Here is a 21,917-nt window from a genome sequence, read left to right on the forward strand (position 1 = left end):
TCCCACATGCCGTGGAGCAACTAAGCCCGTGTGCCACAACTACTGAGCCTGCACTCTAGAGCCCGCGAGCCACAAATACTGAGCCCGCGAGCCACAACTACTGAGCCCGAGTGCCACAACTACTGGAGCCCGCATGCCTAGAGCCCGTGCTCCACAACAAGAGAAGCCACCCCAATGAGAAGCTCGTGCATCACAACGAAGAGTAGCCCCCGCTCACGGCAACTAGTGAAAGCCCGCACGCAGCAACGAAGACCCAACGCAGCCAAAAATAAACAAATAAATAAATAAATAAAAACTTGGTCACCAGAAATGATCAGGGCATTTAAGGAAAAGCAAAAGGAAGATATGCCTGAATCCAAAAGTACAGAGGCCACAAGGGAAGGTAAACCAGCTGTCTTGATTGATGGTTGCTGTGACCTTGGACATGGAGTTGACTCGTTCACGCTCACAATTCAATTGAGGAAACAACAACTTAACCAGAAACAACCAGAGAACAAAATAAGGCAGTAAAATCACTCGGCCTGGGCAGACTGCATGGTCTATGTAACGACTCTAGAATTTTAAGGAAAGAGCATTAGAAGTGGGGTAATCAGGAAAAGCTCCACGGAGATGAACATATACGCACTACTATATATAAAACAGATAACCAACAAGCACCTACTGTATAGCACAGGGAACTCTACTCAATATTTTGTAATAATCTATAAGGGAAAAGAATCTGAAGAAAAAGATATATATATACGTATGTGTAACTGAATCACTTGGCTGTACATCTGAAACTAACACAACATTGTAAATCAACTAAACTTCAATTAAAAAAAAAAAAGGAAAGTCTCATGGAGGTAGGACATCAGGAGCTGAGAGAGACAGACAGAATTGGAAGGAAAAGGACCGTCCAGGTGAAAACACGCAGCAGGAATAAAGACAGCAGCTTGAACAACATGGGGTTTCTTCTGTAGCAGCAAGCTCGCCCTTCACTGTGGCTTAGCTCTCCGGGAGAGCTGATACGGCTACTGAAGAGCCTGAGGAGAGGATAATGCATTCTCTGCCCCACGGCCTGGCCTGATAACCTGGCCATTTACTGTGGGAGGCGGTGTCATGTTGTAAAGCAAGGGGAAGAGCCACATGCAGGGTCAGGGAGCCACACTCCACTCGGCCCCCCTCCACTACTTTTCCTTCCACCTTTTCCAACACGATCAACATTTACTCAGCACCAACCATGCAAGGAACTAGGCATTGGAGAAAAAGACCAATAATCAGGGCTTCCCTGGAGGGGCAATGGTTAAGAATCCGCCTGCCAATGCAGGGGACATGGGTTCGAGCCCTGGTCCGGGAAGATCCCACATGCCGCGGAGCAACTAAGCCTGTGCGCCCCAACTACTGAGCCTGCGCTCTAGAGCCTGCAAGCCACAACTACTAAGCCCATGTGCCACAATTACCTAAGCCCGCGCGCCTAGAGCCCATGCTCCGCAACAAGAGAAGCCACCGCCATGAGAAGCCCTCACACCGCAACGAAGAGTAGCCCCCGCCCACCGCAACTAGGGAAAGCCCGCGCGCAGCAACGAAGACCCAATGCAGCCAAAAAAAAACAAAGAAGACCAATAATCACCTTGGGGAGTTAGATATTAAAAAAAACAGGTTAGACCGAAGCAGCTAAGGACCAAATAAGTAATATTGCTATTGCTACCAAAAAAAGGCGAGACAGTGGGGGGCGAGTAAGGCTGGCTGGAAAATGGTTTCTTGGACTAGACGGTGCTTGTCCAAGTCTTGAGGAAAAATTAAGATTCAGAAAGCAGAGAGTTAAGAAGGGGTATTACAGACCAGAAGTGTGAATCAACACTAGAAGGTAAGCACTACGATGTGAATATATTAATACTTAACACTACTGAACTGTATACTTAAAATGGTTAAAATGGTACATTTTATGTTGCATGTATTTTATCACAATTAAACATTTTTTTCATTTAAAAAACAAACCAAAAAAAAAAAACAAACCAAAACACAGGTGCTTCCAAAAAAAAAGATAAACTGATACGAATACACACTGCCATTTGTAGCCAAGTAATAAGCTAACCAGTCTGATTTTGTAGAAGGTTCGTGTAGAGAGACATTAGGAGATTCAGTAAAGAAAGAAACTGAGGGACTTCCCTGTTGGTCCAGTGGGTAAGACTCCGTGCTGACAATGCAGGGGGCCCGGGTTTGATCCCTGGTTGGGGAACTAGATCTCGCATGCCGCAACTACGAGTCCGCATGCCGCAACTAAGACCTGGTGCAGCCTAAATAAATAAATAAATAAATATTTTTTTTAAAAAAAAGAAAGAGACTGAAGGTGGATTGTGGGAAACCTCAGGCTAACAGGTGGCACTTGATTCTCTCAACCAAGGTTTCTAACTTTGTGGTCTAAGGACGGGCTTCAAGTTTTGGCCTGTGAACACCCTGTAATAGATCTTGAAAGTTTGTTCGCAGGTGCATTTTGATCTGGGGAGAGGGCAAATGGCTGTCAGATTCTCAAAAGGGTTTATGACTTAGAAAATTTGAAAACCATTCATAAAGCCAGTTGGCAGTGTGGTCTGGGTGGGGATGGGACAGGGGTTGAGGTTACATAAGTTGAGCTCACTTCCCTTGAGACGTGCAGGTTAACTCAACGTGCAGGTAACTCAACAGCAGACATGTATGCCCCGTCTCTCTTTAGTAACAGAGCGATTGTTAGGTATTTACAACAGCTCATCTGGGAAAGCCGGTGACCCCTACTGGAAACTAGCAGAGGGGGAGCAGAGAAGAGAACCCAGTAAAAGACAGGAAGTAAGAAGATTCAATACATTAAAATGCCATAGGGCTTCCCTGGTGGCGCAGTGGTTGAGAGTCTGCCTGCCAATGCAGGGGACACAGGTTCGAGCCCTGGTCTGGGAAGATCCCACATGCCGTGGAGCAACTGGGCCTGTGCACCACAACTACTGAGCCTGCGCGTCTGGAGCCTGTGCTCTGCAACAAGAGTGGCCGCGATAGTGAGAGGCCCGCGCACCGCGATGAAGAGTGGCCCCCGCTTGCCGCAACTAGAGAAAGCCCTCGCACAGAAACGAAGACCCAACACAGCCAAAAATAAATAAATAATTTTTTTAAAAAAAATGCCATAGAAGCCAAACAAAAAAAGTCCTGGAGAAGATGAAGTGGTTACCGGAGTCAAGTATAAGAGGAGGATTAAGAAAGATAAGGAATGAGAAAAAAAAGATATCTAAGTTCTTTGACCTTCAGTTGCACGGTTTCTGTAGAGCAATGCAAAAAAGGTCAGAGGTTAAGGGTAACATATCCAAACTAGGAGACCTGGAGAGCAAAGGAAAGTGCTATAATTATGACGTGATAATTATGTCAGAACATCAGGCATAAACCAGGAGTGTCCTGGACGAATAGACATACAGTTAGTTACCTAGTTGAGGAGGAAGTTAGTAGCACAGCCAGGAAGGCAGCAGATACCATCTGTTAACTCAAAGGATTTGGTTGTGAAAAGGAAAATAGGACGTAAGTCAGAAGAAGTAGTAGGGATAAGAAAAGGCTTTATCAGTTACCTGTGTGGGAGAAGGGAGGACTTCTGATGTTGTAAAGGAAAGGGAAGGAGTGGACAAGAGCATCCTGTACCCTCCATCTCGCTGAACTTCACGACGCACACAGGGGGCCCTCAGACATTTCTTGTGTGAATGTTGACTGGGACACCAGCCCTCCAGGAAGCAGCAAAGACTAGAATAAGCAGGAGTGGAGAGGGGCCTTTCTCCCTTTCAAACTATATGGAAGGAGAAAAGAAAACACCATATGACAAGAAAAGGCAGGCCAGAGTGCTGTATTTCAACCTAGTGAGTACCAGAGGATCGAGGTGTCAGAGAAGAATGCTTTTCCAAACTGGCCTTTTCTTCAAGGGAAAAAAATAAGAAAGTTAACTCTTAAGAGTTCTTTAAAGCTAACTTGTATGTAGATTGCCAGAAAGAGAACAATAGGAAATATACCCACAGTGCAAGATATAATTTCATTCAGTGCCGAGCAGTTGTTTTATTTATAATTTCATTTCAGGTACAACTTGGGGGCTCCAGAGAGGTCAGAGGAACACTTGTCCAGCTAAGTTTAAACTTGAGAAAGAAAACAATGGTTGGTGTCAGGATATGAAGATGTGACCATACTGATTATGTGGGGGGAGAGGAAGCTCTCAGCCAAATGTCAGACAGAGGCTAAATAATCAAAATGGGGTTCATCTACAGATGATTCTTAAATTACAACTAGGCAACTCATCCAAACTTAGCACAATCTTACACAAAGGGGAAGGGAAGGCTTTCACAGAATGTAGTAGAAATAGACCTGTACAATCTGGCAACACCGTAGGATCAGTGAATGGTCACCAGGGAACACTCAGTAGCAGGAAATTGCAAGGCATGAGTCACATTCTACAGCGCGCAGCTCACAGTATAAATAAATAGGTGGACAGATATTTATTATAAAAGTCAGTTTATTTTCCCTTTCTGTGTTTCATATTTTCCCTTTTTGTCAGTAATGAGCAATTAACTGATTGGAAATCTGCTTGATTAAATAACATTAACAAGTTCATAAACGCACCACATTTGAGAGTATAAAGCAAGAGGTTGAAAAATATTCCCTAACCCAATGCAAATTAGGCAGCCCTCAAAATTGCACATTTTTCACCTGTTAACTTCCATAATTTAAAATATATATACAGTATGACCTTAAAATATTGATAATTAGTATAGAATTCACAGCCTTGAAGACATATTGTACAAACTTCTAAAGAATAGATACCTAGATACGCCTCAGGCCCTAGTAATCCATTAATGTGATTCAAGGTCACATACTTAACACTTACAGGGCCAAAAGGTCTTTCTTTTTTCTCTAATTCTAGTCTTCTGCTGAGGTAATGCAAGGAACCCAGTTGCGACAGAGATCAATCCTCTGAAAATAGGGCTAAGCAGATTAGCTTCCTAGTGGATCCTAAAGTTCCCAGAGAACAAATCTGGGGTTGAGTACTTCAGTTGTAAATTACACACTGGCATGTTCACAATTGAGGTACCTTATGGTCCTTGAAAGGAAGACTAAAGACTTCCAGAAGTCAAAGGGAATTCTGAATGAAGACAGAGGAGAACAAGTTGACAATCACTTGAAGATATTTCTGCTTCTGGAGCTGAACGACTTTAGAGCAGATACAGAGTGACTGAGCCGATCAGCACGTAGTGTGATTTTTCCCACCGTGGTTAACAAAGGGATTCTCTGCCCAAGGCAGGCTTATGCTGGACCCAGCTAGAGTGCTTTATCCGGATTTGATGCTTCAGAGACGAGGCACGCTCTGCAAACTCATGACCAAAGCAAAATGCAACGATCCTTTCTATTCGTGGAGCACGTCACTGACACAAACCATGCCTGACTGCCTTGTGGTCACTCGGCTTTCCAGGCTGGAGAACTTGGGTCCAAGTCCGATACAGCATTTACGGTTAAAGGGATAAACCTCCACAGGCCAACAAAGACGCTGGCAGATTCATAGGCCATTCAGTACATTCATGAAACAACAGCAATAAAAATCATTAACAATAATTCCTGTAGTGTAGAAAAACAGCCCAGCCTTCACTCTGGTCAGCATCTCCGGTGGCTGACACTGTTGAAAGAGGCTTGACAATCTGAGGTTATGCTAGAGCTCTTAAGACAACCCCAAAATAAGGTGAATGAAAAGAAATAGTCCTGATGTGTCTATTATTCTTGTTCTTCTGTGGGCACCGGTCACCCACTCAATATGCGAGCTTGTCGTCTTTGCATAAGACAGCATATTTCCCTCACTATTAATGGTGAAATAAATAAAATTGTGCAACTTGTCTGTGAAGAGAAAAAAGCATTAAACATGCAGTGACAAGTTAATTAATTCTGTTAGAGCATCATGTTTTGAACATAATAATGAATTTGGACAATTACATTCTTTTTGACTTTGTACAAGGACAACTCAATCTTTAATGAATTAGAAAATGATTTTGAAAATTACAGTTAATATTACAAAATACTTAATGTTACATTACAGTCTCCAAAAAAAGAACTAAGGTACACAGATTAAATAACTCATAGGTAGGGCAGAAAATTGATACTGGAGCTCAGATTTAAACAGTGTTTCTTCTCGCAGATTCAGTTTTCTTTCTATTACATTTCTAGTATGACCATACCAACAGGTTCATCAGGAGATACTTCCCTCTACTCAGAAGTAGATGACAGAGTTATATGGCCCAGTCTGTAGAAGCTGGAGGGCACTCAGGCAGAAGAAAGCATCCTTTGTGATAGCAGAGTACATAAGCCTTAAGGCAGCTCCAGGGGATTCCAGGTGCTGAGCTATCCCAAAGGCTCCTTGGATAGGCTGGAGGACAGCGTCTAGACTTGGGCAATGGAGGCTGCCTCCAATTAGGATGCCCTAGATTTAGGGACAGGATACTGAATGCATCCCCTGGTGGACGAAGCCGTCACCAGACTCTCAAGTAGACCTGTCTTGAGCACCGTCTCAGTATGTGGTAAGAGTATGTCACATGCTTATTCAACAGAGAGCAATGTTTTAAAAGCACGAGGCCTTATTCTGTATTGGCTGTTTCCCAGAAAGTACAGAGTTCCAGCCAAGAATGTCGAAGGCACAACAGATATTTTCTCAAGAGACTCGAGGTTCGTTTTAGAACTTGCACACCGCAGTGTTAATTACAGCAATGCTTCTTTTTTAACCCTATGTGGCTTGGCGTACACATTTCCTTCAGAATTTCCAAATTATATTTAGCAGACAGAGAGTACTCTGGAAGAGTACCCTGATTAATGGTTGGGGATATAAGCCTCTCTTCATTTTTTCTGGAATTATAAATGACAATACTAATAAGACTCAGGTCAAGGGCAAACTAACAGCCCTTTCCTTCCTTGAAAAATGAATGTGTCTTTCAGAATAATAAAATGTTACTTTTCACAAAAGAATCTTTAAAAGCGGTCAGCAATTTTGTTGGTTTAAGAAGTGATTTAACCATAAAAAGAAATGAACTATTGACACATGCAACAACATGGATGAATCTCAAAATAAATATGCTGACTGAAAGAAGCAGACAAAAATACAGAGTGTATGATTCCATGTATATAAAACTCAAGAAAACGCAAGCTAATCTATAGCAACAGAAAGTGCATCAGTAGTTACCTGGAGAGAGGTGGGATGGTGGAGAGGCAAGAGACAGGGATTACATAGGGGCCATGAAGAAACTTTTGGGAGTGATGGATACATTTACTGTCCTGATGGGGATGATGGGTTCACAGACATGCGTGCACATATGTTAAACTGTACCAAATTTTATTTGTTAAATATATGCAATTTCTTTTAAGTCAATTATTCCTCAACAAAAAAAAAACTACTTTGCATGTAAATAAAGTGATTTAAGTAAATGCTTTGAACTAATTTAATTTAAAAACTACTAGTTTTAAAAAAACAAAAAGGGCACACACTTACCATAAGAATGAAAAAGTAGAAAACCCACATCCACCCTAGGTTGTCCTGGATCAAAGACACTAAATACTAAAAGGGAGAAAAAGAAATCACAATATAATCCTTTATAAATTAATAAACTGAAGTAGCTAAAAAGTAGATTAGGACTTCCCTGGTGGCGCAGTGGTTAAGAATCCGCCTGCCAATGCAGGGGACGCGGGTTCGAGCCCTGGTCCGGGAAGATCCCACGTGCCACAGAGCAACTAGGCCCATGCGCCACAACTATTAAGCCTGTGCTCTGGAGCCCACGAGCCACAACTACTGAAGCCCGCACACCTGGAGTCCATGCTCCACAACAGGAGAAGCCACCGCAATGAGAAGCCCGTGCACTGCAACAAAGAGTAGCCCCCGCTCACCGCAACTAGAGAAAGCCCGTGCGCAGCAATGAAGACCCAATGCAGCCAAAAATAATAAATAATAAAATAAATAAATTTTTTTTAAAAAAAGTAGATTAAACATATCTCTTCTAGAAAATAAAACGGAGTTAGGATTTGTATAATGTTTTGCAGTTTGCAGAGCTCTTGCATATACATGCTCCTATTTAAGCTTTATTGACAGCCTTCATTTGGTAAGCTGGCAGAGCCCACATACAAAAACTGTGTAACAGAAGGCACAAGTCCAGGAGGCATATTTTTTTTCACTTCGCTATTAAGAGAGGATGATAGGGACTTGCCTGGTGGTGCAGTGGTTAAAAATCCACCTGCCAATGCAAGGGACAAATGTTTGAGCTCTGGTCCGGGAAGATCCCACAAGCCATGGAGCAACTAAGCCCATGTGCCACAACTACTGAGCCTACGCTCTAGAGCCTGCGAGCCACAACTGTTGAGCTCGTGTGCCACAACTACTGAGCCTGCGCTCTAGAGCCCGTGCTCTGCAACAAGAGAAGCCACCTCAGTGAGAAGCCCATGCACTGCAACAAAGAGTAGCCCCAGGGCTTCCCTGGTGGCACAGTGGTTGAGAATCCGCCTGCCAATGCAGGGGACACGGGTTCGAGCCCTGGTCTGGGAAGATCCCACATGCCACGGAGCAACTGGGCCCGTGAGCCACAACTACTGAGCCTCCGTGTCTGGAGCCTGTGCTCCGCAACAAGAGAGGCCGCGATAGTGAGAGGCCTGCGCACCGCAATGAAGAGTGGCCCCCGCTTGCTGCAACTAGAGAAAGCCCTCGCACAGAAACGAAGACCCAACACAGCCAAAAATAAATAAATAAATAAATAAAGCCAGAAAACATCTAAAAAAAAAAAAAAGAGTAGCCCCGGCTCGCCACAACTAGAGGAAGCCCGTGTGCAGCAACAAAGACCCAACGCAGCCAAAAATAAATAAAATAAAATAAATAAATTTATTAAAAAAAAAAATTAAGAGAGGATGATGAACAGCCTCAAGTCACTTCCATTTAATCATTCCTTCTTCCAGTGAATGGTACTATAATTGATGCTTTTAAAAACAGTTCGTCTTCGCGACTTCCCTGGTGGTCCAGTGGCTAAGACTCCATGCACCCAATGTAGGGGGCCTGGGTTCGATCCCTGGTCAGGGAACTAGATCCCACATGCCACAACTAAGAGTTTGCATGCCGCAACTGAGACCCGACACAGCCAAATAAATAAATAAATAAATAAATATTTTTTTTAAAAGTTCGTCTTTTAAGTATACCACTCATTTTTCAATTACACTATTTGTTCATAGGATTACTGTATGACTTTGACACTCTACAGCATATTCTTTTATTTTCAATTAATAAAAGGCATCCAATAGTTTTTAACCCGTTCTTTATTTAAAAAAAAATACATGTAACATAAAACTTGCCATTTTAACCATCTTTCAGTGTCCAACTCAGCAGCATCAAATACATTCATGATGTTGCACAACCATCACCACTACCTATTTTCAAAATTTTTCATCACCCCTAACGGAAACTCTGCACCCGTTAACTCTCTGCAAGAACTCTCCTTGGCCCCTCTCCTCAGCCCCTGATAAACTCCAATCTGCTTTCTGTCTCTATGAATTTGCCATTCAAGATATTTCATGTTAAGTAGAATCACACAATATTTCTGTGTCTGGCTTATTTCACTTAGTATAATGTTGTTAAGGTTCATTCATGCTGTAGCATGTATCAGAACTCCATTCCTTTTTATGGCTAAATAATATTCCATTGCATAGATATACCACATTTTGTTTATCCATTCGTCTATCAATGAATACTTGAGTTGTTTCCACCTTTTGGCTACTATGAATAATGCTGCAGTGAACATCGGCAAACAAATATCTGAATCCATTTTCAACTCTTTGGGATACAACATACCTAGGAGTGGAATTGCTGGGTCATATGGTAATTCTATGTTTAACTTTTTGAGGACCCACCATAGTGTTTTCTACAGTAGCTGCATGATTTTACATCCCCACCAGCACTGTATGTGAATTTCTCCACATCCTCACCAACACCTGTTACTCTGTTTTGTTTTGTTTTAATTACAGCCATCCTAATTAGGTGTCAAGTGGTAGCTCATGTTTTTGCTTTGCGTCTCCCTAAGGATGCTGAGAATCTTTTCAGGTGCTTACTGACCATTGGTATATATCTGTCATGAGGAGTCATCCCTATGTTTCCTTCTAAGGGCTTTATTAAGTCCATATTAAGTCATGGAGTTTGGGATTTCATACCTCAAGCAATAGGAAATCATTCAAAAATCAACATGGCAGGGGAATGAGTAAAGCTAGCTATGCTTTACTCCTGATCCTGCTTCCCAAACCATGAAAGTCAATCTAATGCTGACCCATGTTCACAGATAGGGATCTTAACACTGGCAGGCATTCTAAATGAAAAGAAACTCCTTGAAATGCTAATTACAATCTACCCATTTGACTAATGAAGAAAACATTAGTTGGGAAGGAAAACTTAAAATACAGTAATTTCAGAAAAGGATGCCCATACCCCTTATATGAAGACATCTGAACAGGTGGCCAATAGCATTTTTTAGTTCCTACTCCAGAACAAATTTCTCCTACCTTTGCTAAGTTTGTTTTTCCTTTAGTCTCAGAATCAAATATGCTAACACACTGATACTATAAATCATTCATTCTACAATCATTCCACAAATATCTGAACGTCTACTGTGTGCCAGGCACTGTTCCTGGTACCAGGGCTACAGTAGAACACAAAACAAATAAAATGCTGCCCTCGTGAAGCCCACCTTACAGTGGGAGACACAGACATTAACAAATAAATGTGTAATATATGGCTGGGTGGAGACCAGCATTAAGATGGCGTATCTCCCTCAGTATTTGCTCTTGCATTAACCACTAGCAATCGGATACCACTGATCCACCCCCATTAAGCAGCAATCTTCAAGGCCATTTAATGACCTCAATGTCAGAACAACAAGCCTTTTTCCTTCCATTCTCTTTCTCCTGACCTCTCTACCTCTATGATCTGAGTAACACATCTCCTCAAATTCTGGCTTCCTGTTTCTGTGACCAGTGGGCATCCTCTGAGGTTTTACCTATATTTTCTTTCCCCATTAAACATCACATCACTTCCACGGTTTCAACCATTTTATCCATGCAGTTGATTCTCAAATCCACATTTTGCAAAATTAGCATTCAATGACCTAGAGGAGTATACCCTAGGAGAGGCATGACTCATGACTGTCCCAGAGAAGGGATGCCTTTCTGAAGCTGAATGTAAGCAAAAAAGATCGATTTGAATAGTTCTGATTACCTGGAGTAGGCCAATCTTAGCCTAGAAGATCTCAAACTTCAGAGTGCATAAGAATCGCCAGGAAGGCTTGTTGAAATACAGATCCCCAGGCTCTCACTCAGCAAGTCTATGGTAAGCTTAGTGTTCGGTACGTTAATGAACTCCCAGATGATTCTGGCATAAGACATTTATGAACCGCCTTTTGAGACACAGTTGTAGGAAGCAGAGAAAGTGACTCAGGGCAGCTGCAGAGTCCATGGCAATTTCTGGCAGGGATCCATGGGAAGGATGTGTGTACGTGTGTGTGTTTAGTAGGGGGAGAGAGGTAGGGCCTGCATGTCAGGTGGGGGTAATGAGAAGCATGTGTCTCATGGCCTCCTTGGAGTGCCAAGTTCAGGCTGAAAGAAGGGGGTGGCGGGCTGGGACTGGAGGATCTGTCTTATGAGGTGTTAGCTTCTTTCCAGACAGGAATAATCTGGAGGTAAAAGTGGAAAGAAGGAACTGATAAATGTAGAGCGACCTTCCACATTAGGTCACATCAGCTGGACCTCAGAGACTAAAAACCCAAGGCTTTCAGTACAGTGCACTACAGCACAAGAGTGCCACCCTACTGTGGCCCAGAGGGCGGGGATAAACTCTTCCACCGCTGAAGGACTGCTGAACACTCCATGTCAAGCCCTCCCCTGCTCTCTCACCTGGCCCACTGCAGCTCCAATGCTCCCGGTTCCATCAACTATTCCTGTGACGGTTGCCAAAGCCTCACTGCTCCCTTGGATCAGCTCCTGACGACCCAGGTCCGCAGAAATAGCAGAGCTAATCATATTAGAAGGTCCACCAATAAAAAATCCTAAAGTCAAAACAGAACAGGTTCTTATTAACATACTATTTGTAACAATGCTAGGAATCTACTGAATAAAGCAAACTCTTAATCCCAGTACTCCAATCAGTATGTTGGAGAGAAACGAAAAGAGGGGAAAAAAATAACCAATAAAAATGGAAACTCCCCCAGATAGTAACATCTTCAAACTAGTTAGCATCTACTTTTCTCTAGAAAATGGAGTGAACACACAGCTTTCTAATCCTGTGAAGTGTGCATTCATTGACAACTAACTGCACTAGCTTGTCAAATTCTCTTATGGTAGAGGTGCATCACAGAGCATCTGACTGCCCAAATTCAACCAAACATATTGAAAAAAAAGAGAGACAGGAGAAAAAGCGATTTCATTGGTGTAGGGGGTTCCATCTGCCACTGCTCTCGGTGAGGCTGTCCAAGGACCGAGCAGGAGCTGGCCCATGTGAATGTGTTCGTGAGGCTGGATCAGCCCCACGTACCTCACAGGGCAGGAGCAGCTCCCACTATCCTATGATCTCAAGTTTACAAATAAGAATTCTTCTATAACACGGTCCCTAATTGCACTCAATTGTTTCATCTGGGGATCAAGGGAAGAAATTCTGACCAATTCCAACACAGGAGGAAAAACTAGCTATACTGGACCTTCTGAAAGCTGGTGAATTGGTTTCCAATGTGGTATCTTCCTAAGCCACTTCTGCAAGTAACATGAGTGGGCGGGGCAGCAATCAAAAATCTTAGAAAATCTCTGTCAAAAGGGACTGCCTCTGTCACGACAGGACTGAGAAGGTCACACGAGAGCAGAGAAGTAGGATCTGGAGGAGGCATCTTTCCTTTTACCTTTTGAGTTCTCTATAATTATGGTTTTAGCATTACTCAAATTGAAGGAGAAATCAGTTTCCTTTTTTCCTTTTTCCTTATAGAGGAACATACAGTGAAATGGAGCCTATGCCATACCTGTGACAGCCATCAAAAGTGCATTGATGGACTTATCATTTGGAGAACCTGTGAGGAAAGAAACAGACACAGAACAACGATGTGAGGAGTGCAGTACGTGTGCCTCCACCCAACAGTACACACAGATCCGGGCCTGGATCTCCGTGACCTCACAGATCACTCCCAGTGACAACAAGCACATACAGCTCCATCACCACCTCCCCCACCTTTTATTTGTAATGTCTGCTTCTTGCTGGTGCTCAAGCTAATGTGACTTCTAAAAGCTACAGGAAAACTCTACTTCTATCTCAGCAGCATCTTAAGGGACATGTACCAAACCTACTAATTACCATCTTTCCTCTTTTGAAATCTTGTCCCTTTTATTGTTTTATTGGCTCTAATGCTGCCACCCTGGAGCCTACCCTTGAACAAAGCATATACACTCCCAAGCAAGCTTTTAAACAAACCAACAAAGCAGAAGAGATGCCAGTTTCCTCCCCAACACAAATAAAACTATGTGATACTTTTAGCGGCATTTACAGGACAATACAAAGGTCCCATATTATGCCTTTGTGGCTGGTCTCAACTATCCCCCCAGGGTTGATCACTGACTCAAGGCAAATAAATGCCTTAGTCCTAAGAGATGAGGAAAACAGTTTAATTGCAAGGGAATACTCACGACTATATCCAACGAGGGACCCGACGGCCAGAAGCAGACTGAGAGCTAACACCGGGGCTCTCTTCTGTAGCACATCAGAGATGAAGCCTTGCAGAGTTCCACCTTCAAGCACAAAGAGTGCAACCCAATCAAAATTTCTAATTTAGCTCAGTTACCTGACTCTTGCTTACCACATACCCTCCACCTGAGATCAGGATCCTTAACACTGGTCTATCCAAAACGACAGCTGACTCTCCTAAAAAATTTCCTTCGTAATTTCCTTTTAGAAAGGTTACCTATTTCCTTCTCCAACCAGCTGTGAAGGCTTTTGCTGCTTTTTATTTTAAAAGATAATTAATTAAGGACTGTGCTTCATCCGCTATTAGTAGTAGTGAACATAAATATTCACTAAAATTAAATGCAGCAATCATGGTTTGGTAATAACTAACAGGTCAAGACGTGTAAAAGAAGTGATGTGGATCCTTGAAGCAACGCAGTCACATTTAGATGCAGTCCTGCTTGGAGTCTAGGGGTAATGGGACACCTCGTACACCCTCATCAGAAGTACGTGCAGGTCTAAAGGCAGCAACCTCACCTTTGGCTCTAGATCTAAGAATAAGGGCACACAAGTTCAAATACAGCAACAGTATATCACCTAAGGATACACTGTGCTTTCATGTGCTCAGGGCAGTTTAGTCTTTCCACACTTCTAAATGTAAACATTACAAAAAGGATATTAAGGTTCTGCCATAGCCATATAAGCAGTACCCACTAACATGCAATCTGTACGTCTGTCTGATTTTAAAGTTTCCTACTTCCTTGTTTACACTTCCAGCTAGAGCAAAAAGTCACTGTTAAAATCTGCTGTGTACAATGAAGTAACTGCAAAACAAAAAAATTAACCCCTGCTATTATTCCTACCTTTATGATCTGACAATCAATACACTAAGCTAGTATGTTTCTCTTCTTTGGCTGTGGTATGGTATATAAAATGAACACATTCACATCCTAACTTGAATCTCTGACATACAATTTGCTTTACAGCTAAGCTATCGCTGAAAGTGCACAAAAGGGTTACACTTAAAGAGATCAGAGAGAGACATCTCTGCACTTCCCAAGACAAAAGAACTGATCCATCAACAAAGGACTGAGAAAAAAGAGCCCTATAAATCACAGGGCTGCCATAGGCTAGGTCTTCTTTTCTAAGGACTTTTTTTTTTTTAAGAGTTTGGCTATTTACTGGTAGGACAGTTTAGGAAAAATAGCTGTGGAACAAGTAATAAAACTTCAAATGATGCCAAATTTCATAACCCAGTAAAATATGACTAGTGACTAATTCTTATTACAGAAACAGATGTATCACTGGCCTTACCTATAATTCCTCCAACATCGTACCAAATGGACAGCTTGTCGGCTTCAGCCTCCTTCCATCCGAAGTTATTACTCAGATAAAAGGGCAACCAGAAGAAGAAGGAGTAATTCACTAACTTCAAGCAGGCATAGGCCAGTGAATACTATAAGAAAAACATCCAACTACCAGTAAGGAACAAACAGTACAACATAACTACCATTTTAATGTAATTAAACAACAAAACAAAACAGAGGCGTTTGGGGCAAATAGTACCTGATTTTCAAATTAAATGTTTCTACAAATTCCTATTTGCCTGACCTTACCTAGTCTCCCTCTTCTCTTCATCCCCCCTTAGCGTCTAGAAAGGCAGTACAGTAGGCCTCGGGATAAAAAACACATAGGACTACTCCTTAATTGTCCCCCCACTTTCTTCTTTCAGTTCTCTGGTAGAAGCAAACCAGTGTTTTGAACCTGCAAGGCAGGGCACATACTCATATTTCTTTATTTAGATAAAGATAAAAGGTATTCATGCCACTGACTAGCACTAACCATAAGCAAACGAATCCAATAACATCACAGCCTTTATTGCAAGCAGCCACTTTTTTGGTTCTTCTACTTCCTGTGAAGTTAACATTACGGACAATGCAAAGCAATGGGACTGGACGACAGTTCCAAGGTCTAAGAAAAGCATCAACATGAAAACTACTTTCACGCTGTAGTTTCCACAAGCTTTGAGTTAAAAATGGAAGAATAGGATCGTCATGGGTCTTGTGGCTCTAGGTTGAGGAATGAAAGTTACAGCTGCCTTAAGATGGCAGCGGGGCTGAGAATTCTATATTCAACACATTATTACCAGGAAATCCTGACATTTAGCATCAAAGGAAAAAGGGGGAGGAACAGAGAGACTGACTTCAAAGGGTGTCTGGCTAGTATATTCTTTTCCCTGGAGCTGCCAGTTATTCCCTAGGTATCACTTGTTTTAAAGCAGCTTCCCAGGCAGGGCAGCAGCCACCCCCTAGAGAGCCAAATCCCAATCATGAGTGCATTTTGTCCAGACAGCCTGCCACAAAGACAAAGGAATTAAGTTAACTGGATTTCCTTTACACCCTGCCCATGGCAGGGAACAATAGCTTGTGAAACACAAAGGAATAGCAAAAGAGGGCCATGTTTAGTCACAACAAATCTAAGTTCTGTCTCAGAAATTAACCTATTACCAGCAGAACATTTTAATAACCACTTTAAAAAATACCGATCATTAGCATAAGAACAGGCCCAAAGGAACTTGCATTTCCCTTGTATTACACATCATCTTTTGGTTGAAGACTTGTGGGAACATACACTTAAATTTTAACTCACACTTTAAACTATCTTGTTTGTAAATGTCAGTTCTCTTAGCTTGGGGGCAGGTAGAAGGGAACTGTAAAGTATGAAATAGGACAACCTGCAGACTCTGAATTTAACTGAGGGGTTACGTTCATAAAGCACCATTAAACAATAAAATAAAAAAAGGTGCTTATTCACAATACAATAACCCAGCGTTACAGACCCCAGGGAGGACTGGTAGACCTTCTGTCCATAGGAAGGGGAACTGAGACACGAGGACGGGCTGAGTGACTTACCCCAGGCCGAGTTAATGGGTAAGCTGGCAACATAACCTAGGCCTCTTAACTTCCACTCCCACGCTAGAGCGCCCGAAACACCAAGACAGAAAAACTGCAGCAGAAGGGATTCAGTTTAGACATTAGGAAAAAACCTAACTGTAAAGGTTACGGAAACACTGGAATGCATTACCAGGAAATACTGTGGAGTATTCTGCTCTGGACCTTTTAACAGAAGGGCAAACTTTTTTTCCCCTAGAATAGTAAGAACATAGGCAAATCAAACAGACCTAATGAACCACTCAAACCTCTCGTGGGCTATTTATAATTCTATAAGACTTCAACAGGCCAAAAGGTATATATTTAAAAATATCAATTTTGCCTTCTTACTCGAAGGCTAGACCACGGTCAGCAAATTCCAGCTCACGGGCCAAATACGGCCAGGCCCATTTGTTCCTTATCGTCCATGGACTCCTTTCCTCTACTGAGTTGAGCGATTGTGGCAGAGACTGTATGGTGCCCCCAAAGCTGAAAACATTTACTAACTGGCTCTGCACAGAAAAGGTTTTGCCAACCCCTGCATTAGATTTCAGATAAAACTTCAAGTGGTGCCAATACAGAAACAAGCTGAGGGCCAATATTCGCTATTCCTCTGAACATATATTACCAAAATAAAGTCTCAGAGAGAAGCGAAATACTTCAAGATGCTTTATCCCAGGCAGAGTTACTATACAGGCTATAACATCTCACTGGCTGTGGTGAGGAGATTTGAACAGGCTTTACCGCTATAACTCCGGGAAGGCAACAAGCCTGGTAAAAGCTTATCGCCTTGACTTGGGTAATAGTCTTGTCTTCTTGGATTGAATAATTAGGCTCAGCTTCATCTTCATTTTCAGCACCACTAATTAATGGCCTGTGCGAGTCTTCTTCAAAATTTTCTTCGGCCTCAATACCTGGGAGACCTACAACAAGAGTGACAGCCATGTTTACAGAGGGCCCTCAGGTGCCCAGCACTGGGCTAAGTGTTTTGCATGCATCATTACTTATGGGGTCCATGTTATTTTTATTTCCATTTTACAGAAGAAGCTACTAAGGTTCAGAGTCCAAGGTCAATTAAGGTCACACAGCTAATGAGCCACAAACCCAGGCCTCTAATTCTCCTTGACCTGGCTTCAAAGCAAAGCTTTTTCAACTACATCACACTCTCTCTCTTACATAATACCAAAAAAACCATTAATTACGTGCTCTTAAACTGACATGTCTCTTTAGTATACTCAAAAGATAGAAGAATCATACATCTATCTGCTTCTGCGGTTTCACTTGTACACGTTCTGTATTTAACCACAGATAAGTATCACACTAAATTATTTTTATGAAGGAAAAGAAATCTGTCTCAAGAAGTGAAATTCGAAATACATCCATGCTAATTTCTAGCCAGCATCTCCATTATGAAACCCATTTGCAAATGATGAGTTTTCCCTGAATCTATAAAAAGGTGAGCCTCACTCCCTCAAACATTTGCAGCTGTGCCAGGCGAGGCCGCAGCGTGGACAGGATACAAACAGCAATACTGCTCCTTGAATTCACTGAAAGGAGCCCACAGTTCTCCTAGGAAGAAAGAGACGGGCTGTTCTCGCCACAGGTTTCTCTTTGCCTGTAACAGTAAGACGTTCTGAGTAGAAGAGCAGCTTCTCACCAATTTCTTCCGGTGATACCAAGAGTCCAAAGAAGATGATGATCCCACCAGCAAACTGCACAGCCGCCGTCACCAGAAAGGCATACTGGAGGGGGAAGGGAAAGGTGCTCCTGACGCATCTGAGATGCTCATTAAAGGCACATTCATTAGAGGCACACGGGGGGAGGACGGGGCGACTAGGAAGGAAATGAGCGCTGAGCGCCTAGCCTGTGCCAGGCACTGAGCTAAGTGTTTTACTTGTGTTTTCTCACAAGTTTTTCCCAGTGACTCCATGGGGCTCAGAGAGGATAATCAAGGTCCGCTGGACACTGAGTGGTACTATTACGATCGTGAAATCAGAACTAGCTCCAAAAATACTACGCCTTACACTACTCGGCCTCCTACAAAAGACAGTATCTGCCCTCAAAGATATTTTCCAGTTGAGGGGATTAAACAGTACACAAAATAATGGTATAAGGCAGCATGTAGCTGAATAAATGAGAAGGCCCAGTCCTAATAGGAAACAAACAGGAACTGAATTCAGAAGAAGGAAACAGCTAAAGAGGTTGAAGGAGGGAGACAATGCTTTAGGGAGCAGCTGAAAATCATAGCAATTGACCACCTTTCCTGGCACGGCTGAGGCAAAGGCACCGGCACCGGGTGGGAGGGAGATGGAAAGCCTTCTGCATGGTGGGAGCTGAGGGCTTCTGCTGGGGGTAACAGGGAAGAACACTGACTTAGAAAGGTGCTATCCAGATGAAAGACTCAGGAGCCAGGCTGCATCGCTGAATTTTATTTTATTTAAGAGTGGAGCCTGATGCGGATAGACAGGTGACAAAATTAGTTTTTCCAGAAGTCAAATCTGGGAGCAGCACGTAGGGTGAACTGAAATTCCCATCTGAGCCAAGTAGTACAATCCAGGTGTGAAGCTAAGAAACCTGGGAAAAGGTGGATGTGAACACAGGAAGGACTTCCCACTGGCCCTAACTAGACCAGAATTCTTCAGGGACCAAACACTTGGTGAGCAGCTTAAAAATGTATCTGCTTTTCAAAAGAGCAATTTACTTTTAATTATTAGGGTTCTGAACAGGCAATAGGTTGACATGATTCAAGCAACAAAAAGTAGAAGATGTACAGTTAAACCCTCCCTCCTATCCCTTCTCCCAGCCATTCAATTCTGATTTTTCCAACATATAAGCACTGTTATTTCATTTTTACTTTCCAGAGATTGTTTTGGAAACATACAAGCCAATACAACAGATACTCTTTAATTCTTCCTCCATGTCACACAAATGGCAGCATTCAACACACACGGTTATGCACCCTTGCTTTCTTCACTTAACACACCATTGAGCTGTTTCCCTGTCAGGACATTAAGGGCTGCATAATTCTATTTCACAGCTGCACAGCATTCCACTGAATAGAAGTTCCTTGGTATAACTATTTCCCTTTTGGTTGACATCTGTTACCAATCTTTTGCTATTACAAATAATGCTGAAGTAAATAACCTTGTAGATGTATCTCTTTGTACATGTTGAAGTATATTCACCAATGGGATTAATTCACAGATGTGGAACTGCTTGGTGAGAGCCATTATAATTTTGATAGACCATACTGACCCCAAGAGGGGTTATTTACTCTCCCATCCGCAATGCCTGTTTTGTCACATCCTCATAAACACGTTATCAAACTTTTGGGTTTTTACCAATCTAGTAAGTATACGGTGTCGTTTCTTTTCTTTTTTTTTTTTACAGTGTAGTTTTAATTTGCATTTCTCTGCTGACTAACACCTAAACTCCATAAGGGTAGAGATTTTTGTCTCTTGGTCAGGGCTCTATTCTTTACTGCCTTGGGGCACTTAGAGGCGCTTAAAAATATTTACTGAATGAATGAATAAATTCTGAGTGAAGTGGAATACCCTGTCGTATGTTTACAAGCCATTTCTATTTCCTTTTCATGAACTACACATTCAAATCCTTTACCTTCCTGTGTGTTGGTCTTTTTCTTATCAATTTGTGGGCATTCTTTATATATTAAGGAAATTAGCTGTTTATCTGTAACATGAGTTGCAAATACTTTTTCCCCAACTGATATGTCTTTAGATTTGGTTGTTTTTCCATGATTAATTTTTTTAACATGTTTGAACTTACCAAAAGTTTGTCCACTCTTAATACAAACCTTGCCCCACCCAGACATAGCTCTAGGTCATTTTAAATGGTCACAGGATTATTTCCTAAAATAGAAAATATATTTATATACTCAAGAAAAAGCTAGAAAGAAACACCTACCTCATAACCATACTGCAGAACGGAAGAAGCTAGACATGCTCCCAAAATATTGCCCACTGAGGCACAGGCACTCCAGAGACCAAAAACAACTCCTCGTCTATGATGGGAACAGTGCAAAACAGAAGACAATAGAATCAGAAGGGATTTTGTGTGCAGTTCAAATACAAAATGGCCAAAATAGTGCAGGTTCGCATTACAAAGAATCAATATTCTATATTAACGTTATTTTAAAGTACACCCAAATGGCAAAACATCAGGTAGGTCTCTTCTAACTCTAAGATTCTATTATAAGTTCAATTTGGGGCTCACTGAAAAACACCATTAAGAGAATTTAAAAAGACAAGCCACAGACTGGGAGAAACTATTTGGATATCACTTGTCTGACAGAAGACTTGTCACTGGAATATAAAGAACTCTCAAAACTCAATAATGTAAAAAACAGACAATGCAATAAAATGTTAAAGAGTATAAATCTACAATAATCTCAAATACAAAGTTTCTGAAAAGGGGGCAAAAGATTTTAATAAACACTTCACACACACAAAAAATAAGATGTGGAATTCCCTGGTGGTGCAGTGGTTAAGAATCCACCTGCCAGTGAAGGGGATACGGGTTCGATCTCTGGTCCAGGAAGATCCCACATGCCACGGAGCAACTAAGCCCGTGTGCCACAACTGCCTGTGCCCTAGAGCCCGCAAGCCACAACTACTGAGCCCGTGTGCCACAACTACTGAGCCCGTGCACCCTAGCACCTGTGTGCCACAACTACTGAGCCTGCGTGCTGCAACAAGTGATGCCCGTGCACGTAGAGCCCATGCTCTGCAATGAGAAGCCACCGCAATGAGAAGTCCACGAACCGCAACCAAGAGTAGCCCCCGCTCGCCGCAACTAGAGAAAGCCCGTGCGCAGCAACGAAGACCCAACACAGCCAAAAAATTTAAAAAATAAAAAATAAGTTAAGATGCAAATAAGCACATGAAAAGATGCTCAATATCATCAGACATTAGGGAAATGCAAATTAAAACCACAAGGAGGTATCACTACACACCTACTAGAATAGCTAAAATCAAAACACACTGAGCATACCAAGTGTTGGCAAGGATGTATAGCACCTAGAATCCTTATACTCTGCTGGTGGGAATGTAAAATGGTTCAACCACTTTAGAAGAAATTGCCAGTTTCTTAAAAAGATAAACACACACCTATCATATGATCCAGCCATCCTACTCCAAGGTATGTATCCAAGGGAAATGAAAGCATATGTCCATACAAGGATTCATGAACAAATATTCACAGTAGCTTTACTAGTAAAAGCCGAAAACTAAAAGCCTGAATGT

The 21,917-nt window shown here is 42.2% G+C and overlaps 1 protein-coding gene across 5 annotated transcripts in view; it reads right to left on the reverse strand.

Moving 5' to 3' along the window:
- Positions 1-4,307: 4,307 nt before the first annotated feature.
- Positions 4,308-21,917, reverse strand: part of SLC37A3 (solute carrier family 37 member 3) — a 43,751-nt gene continuing 26,141 nt past the window's right edge. For 2 of the 5 annotated variants that reach the window (XM_061198100.1, XM_061198101.1), the window contains exons 7-15: positions 20,581-20,677; positions 18,314-18,398; positions 17,401-17,579; positions 15,041-15,182; positions 13,690-13,791; positions 13,032-13,079; positions 11,920-12,071; positions 7,499-7,564; positions 4,308-5,859 (exon numbers count right to left, since the gene is read on the reverse strand). In XM_061198100.1, coding sequence (XP_061054083.1) covers positions 5,767-5,859; positions 7,499-7,564; positions 11,920-12,071; positions 13,032-13,079; positions 13,690-13,791; positions 15,041-15,182; positions 17,401-17,579; positions 18,314-18,398; positions 20,581-20,677 — 964 coding nt within the window. In that variant the 3' untranslated portion in view covers positions 4,308-5,766. Of the gene's footprint in view, positions 5,860-7,498; positions 7,565-8,207; positions 8,235-10,439; positions 11,700-11,919; positions 12,072-13,031; positions 13,080-13,689; positions 13,792-15,040; positions 15,183-17,400; positions 17,580-18,313; positions 18,399-20,580; positions 20,678-21,917 lie in introns of those variants that run through there. The other 3 variants (XM_061198102.1, XM_061198104.1, XM_061198103.1) reach the window with 3 other exon arrangements.

This window comes from Eubalaena glacialis, chromosome 8 (genome assembly GCF_028564815.1).
Source record: "Eubalaena glacialis isolate mEubGla1 chromosome 8, mEubGla1.1.hap2.+ XY, whole genome shotgun sequence".
Classification (NCBI taxonomy): domain Eukaryota; kingdom Metazoa; phylum Chordata; class Mammalia; order Artiodactyla; family Balaenidae; genus Eubalaena; species Eubalaena glacialis.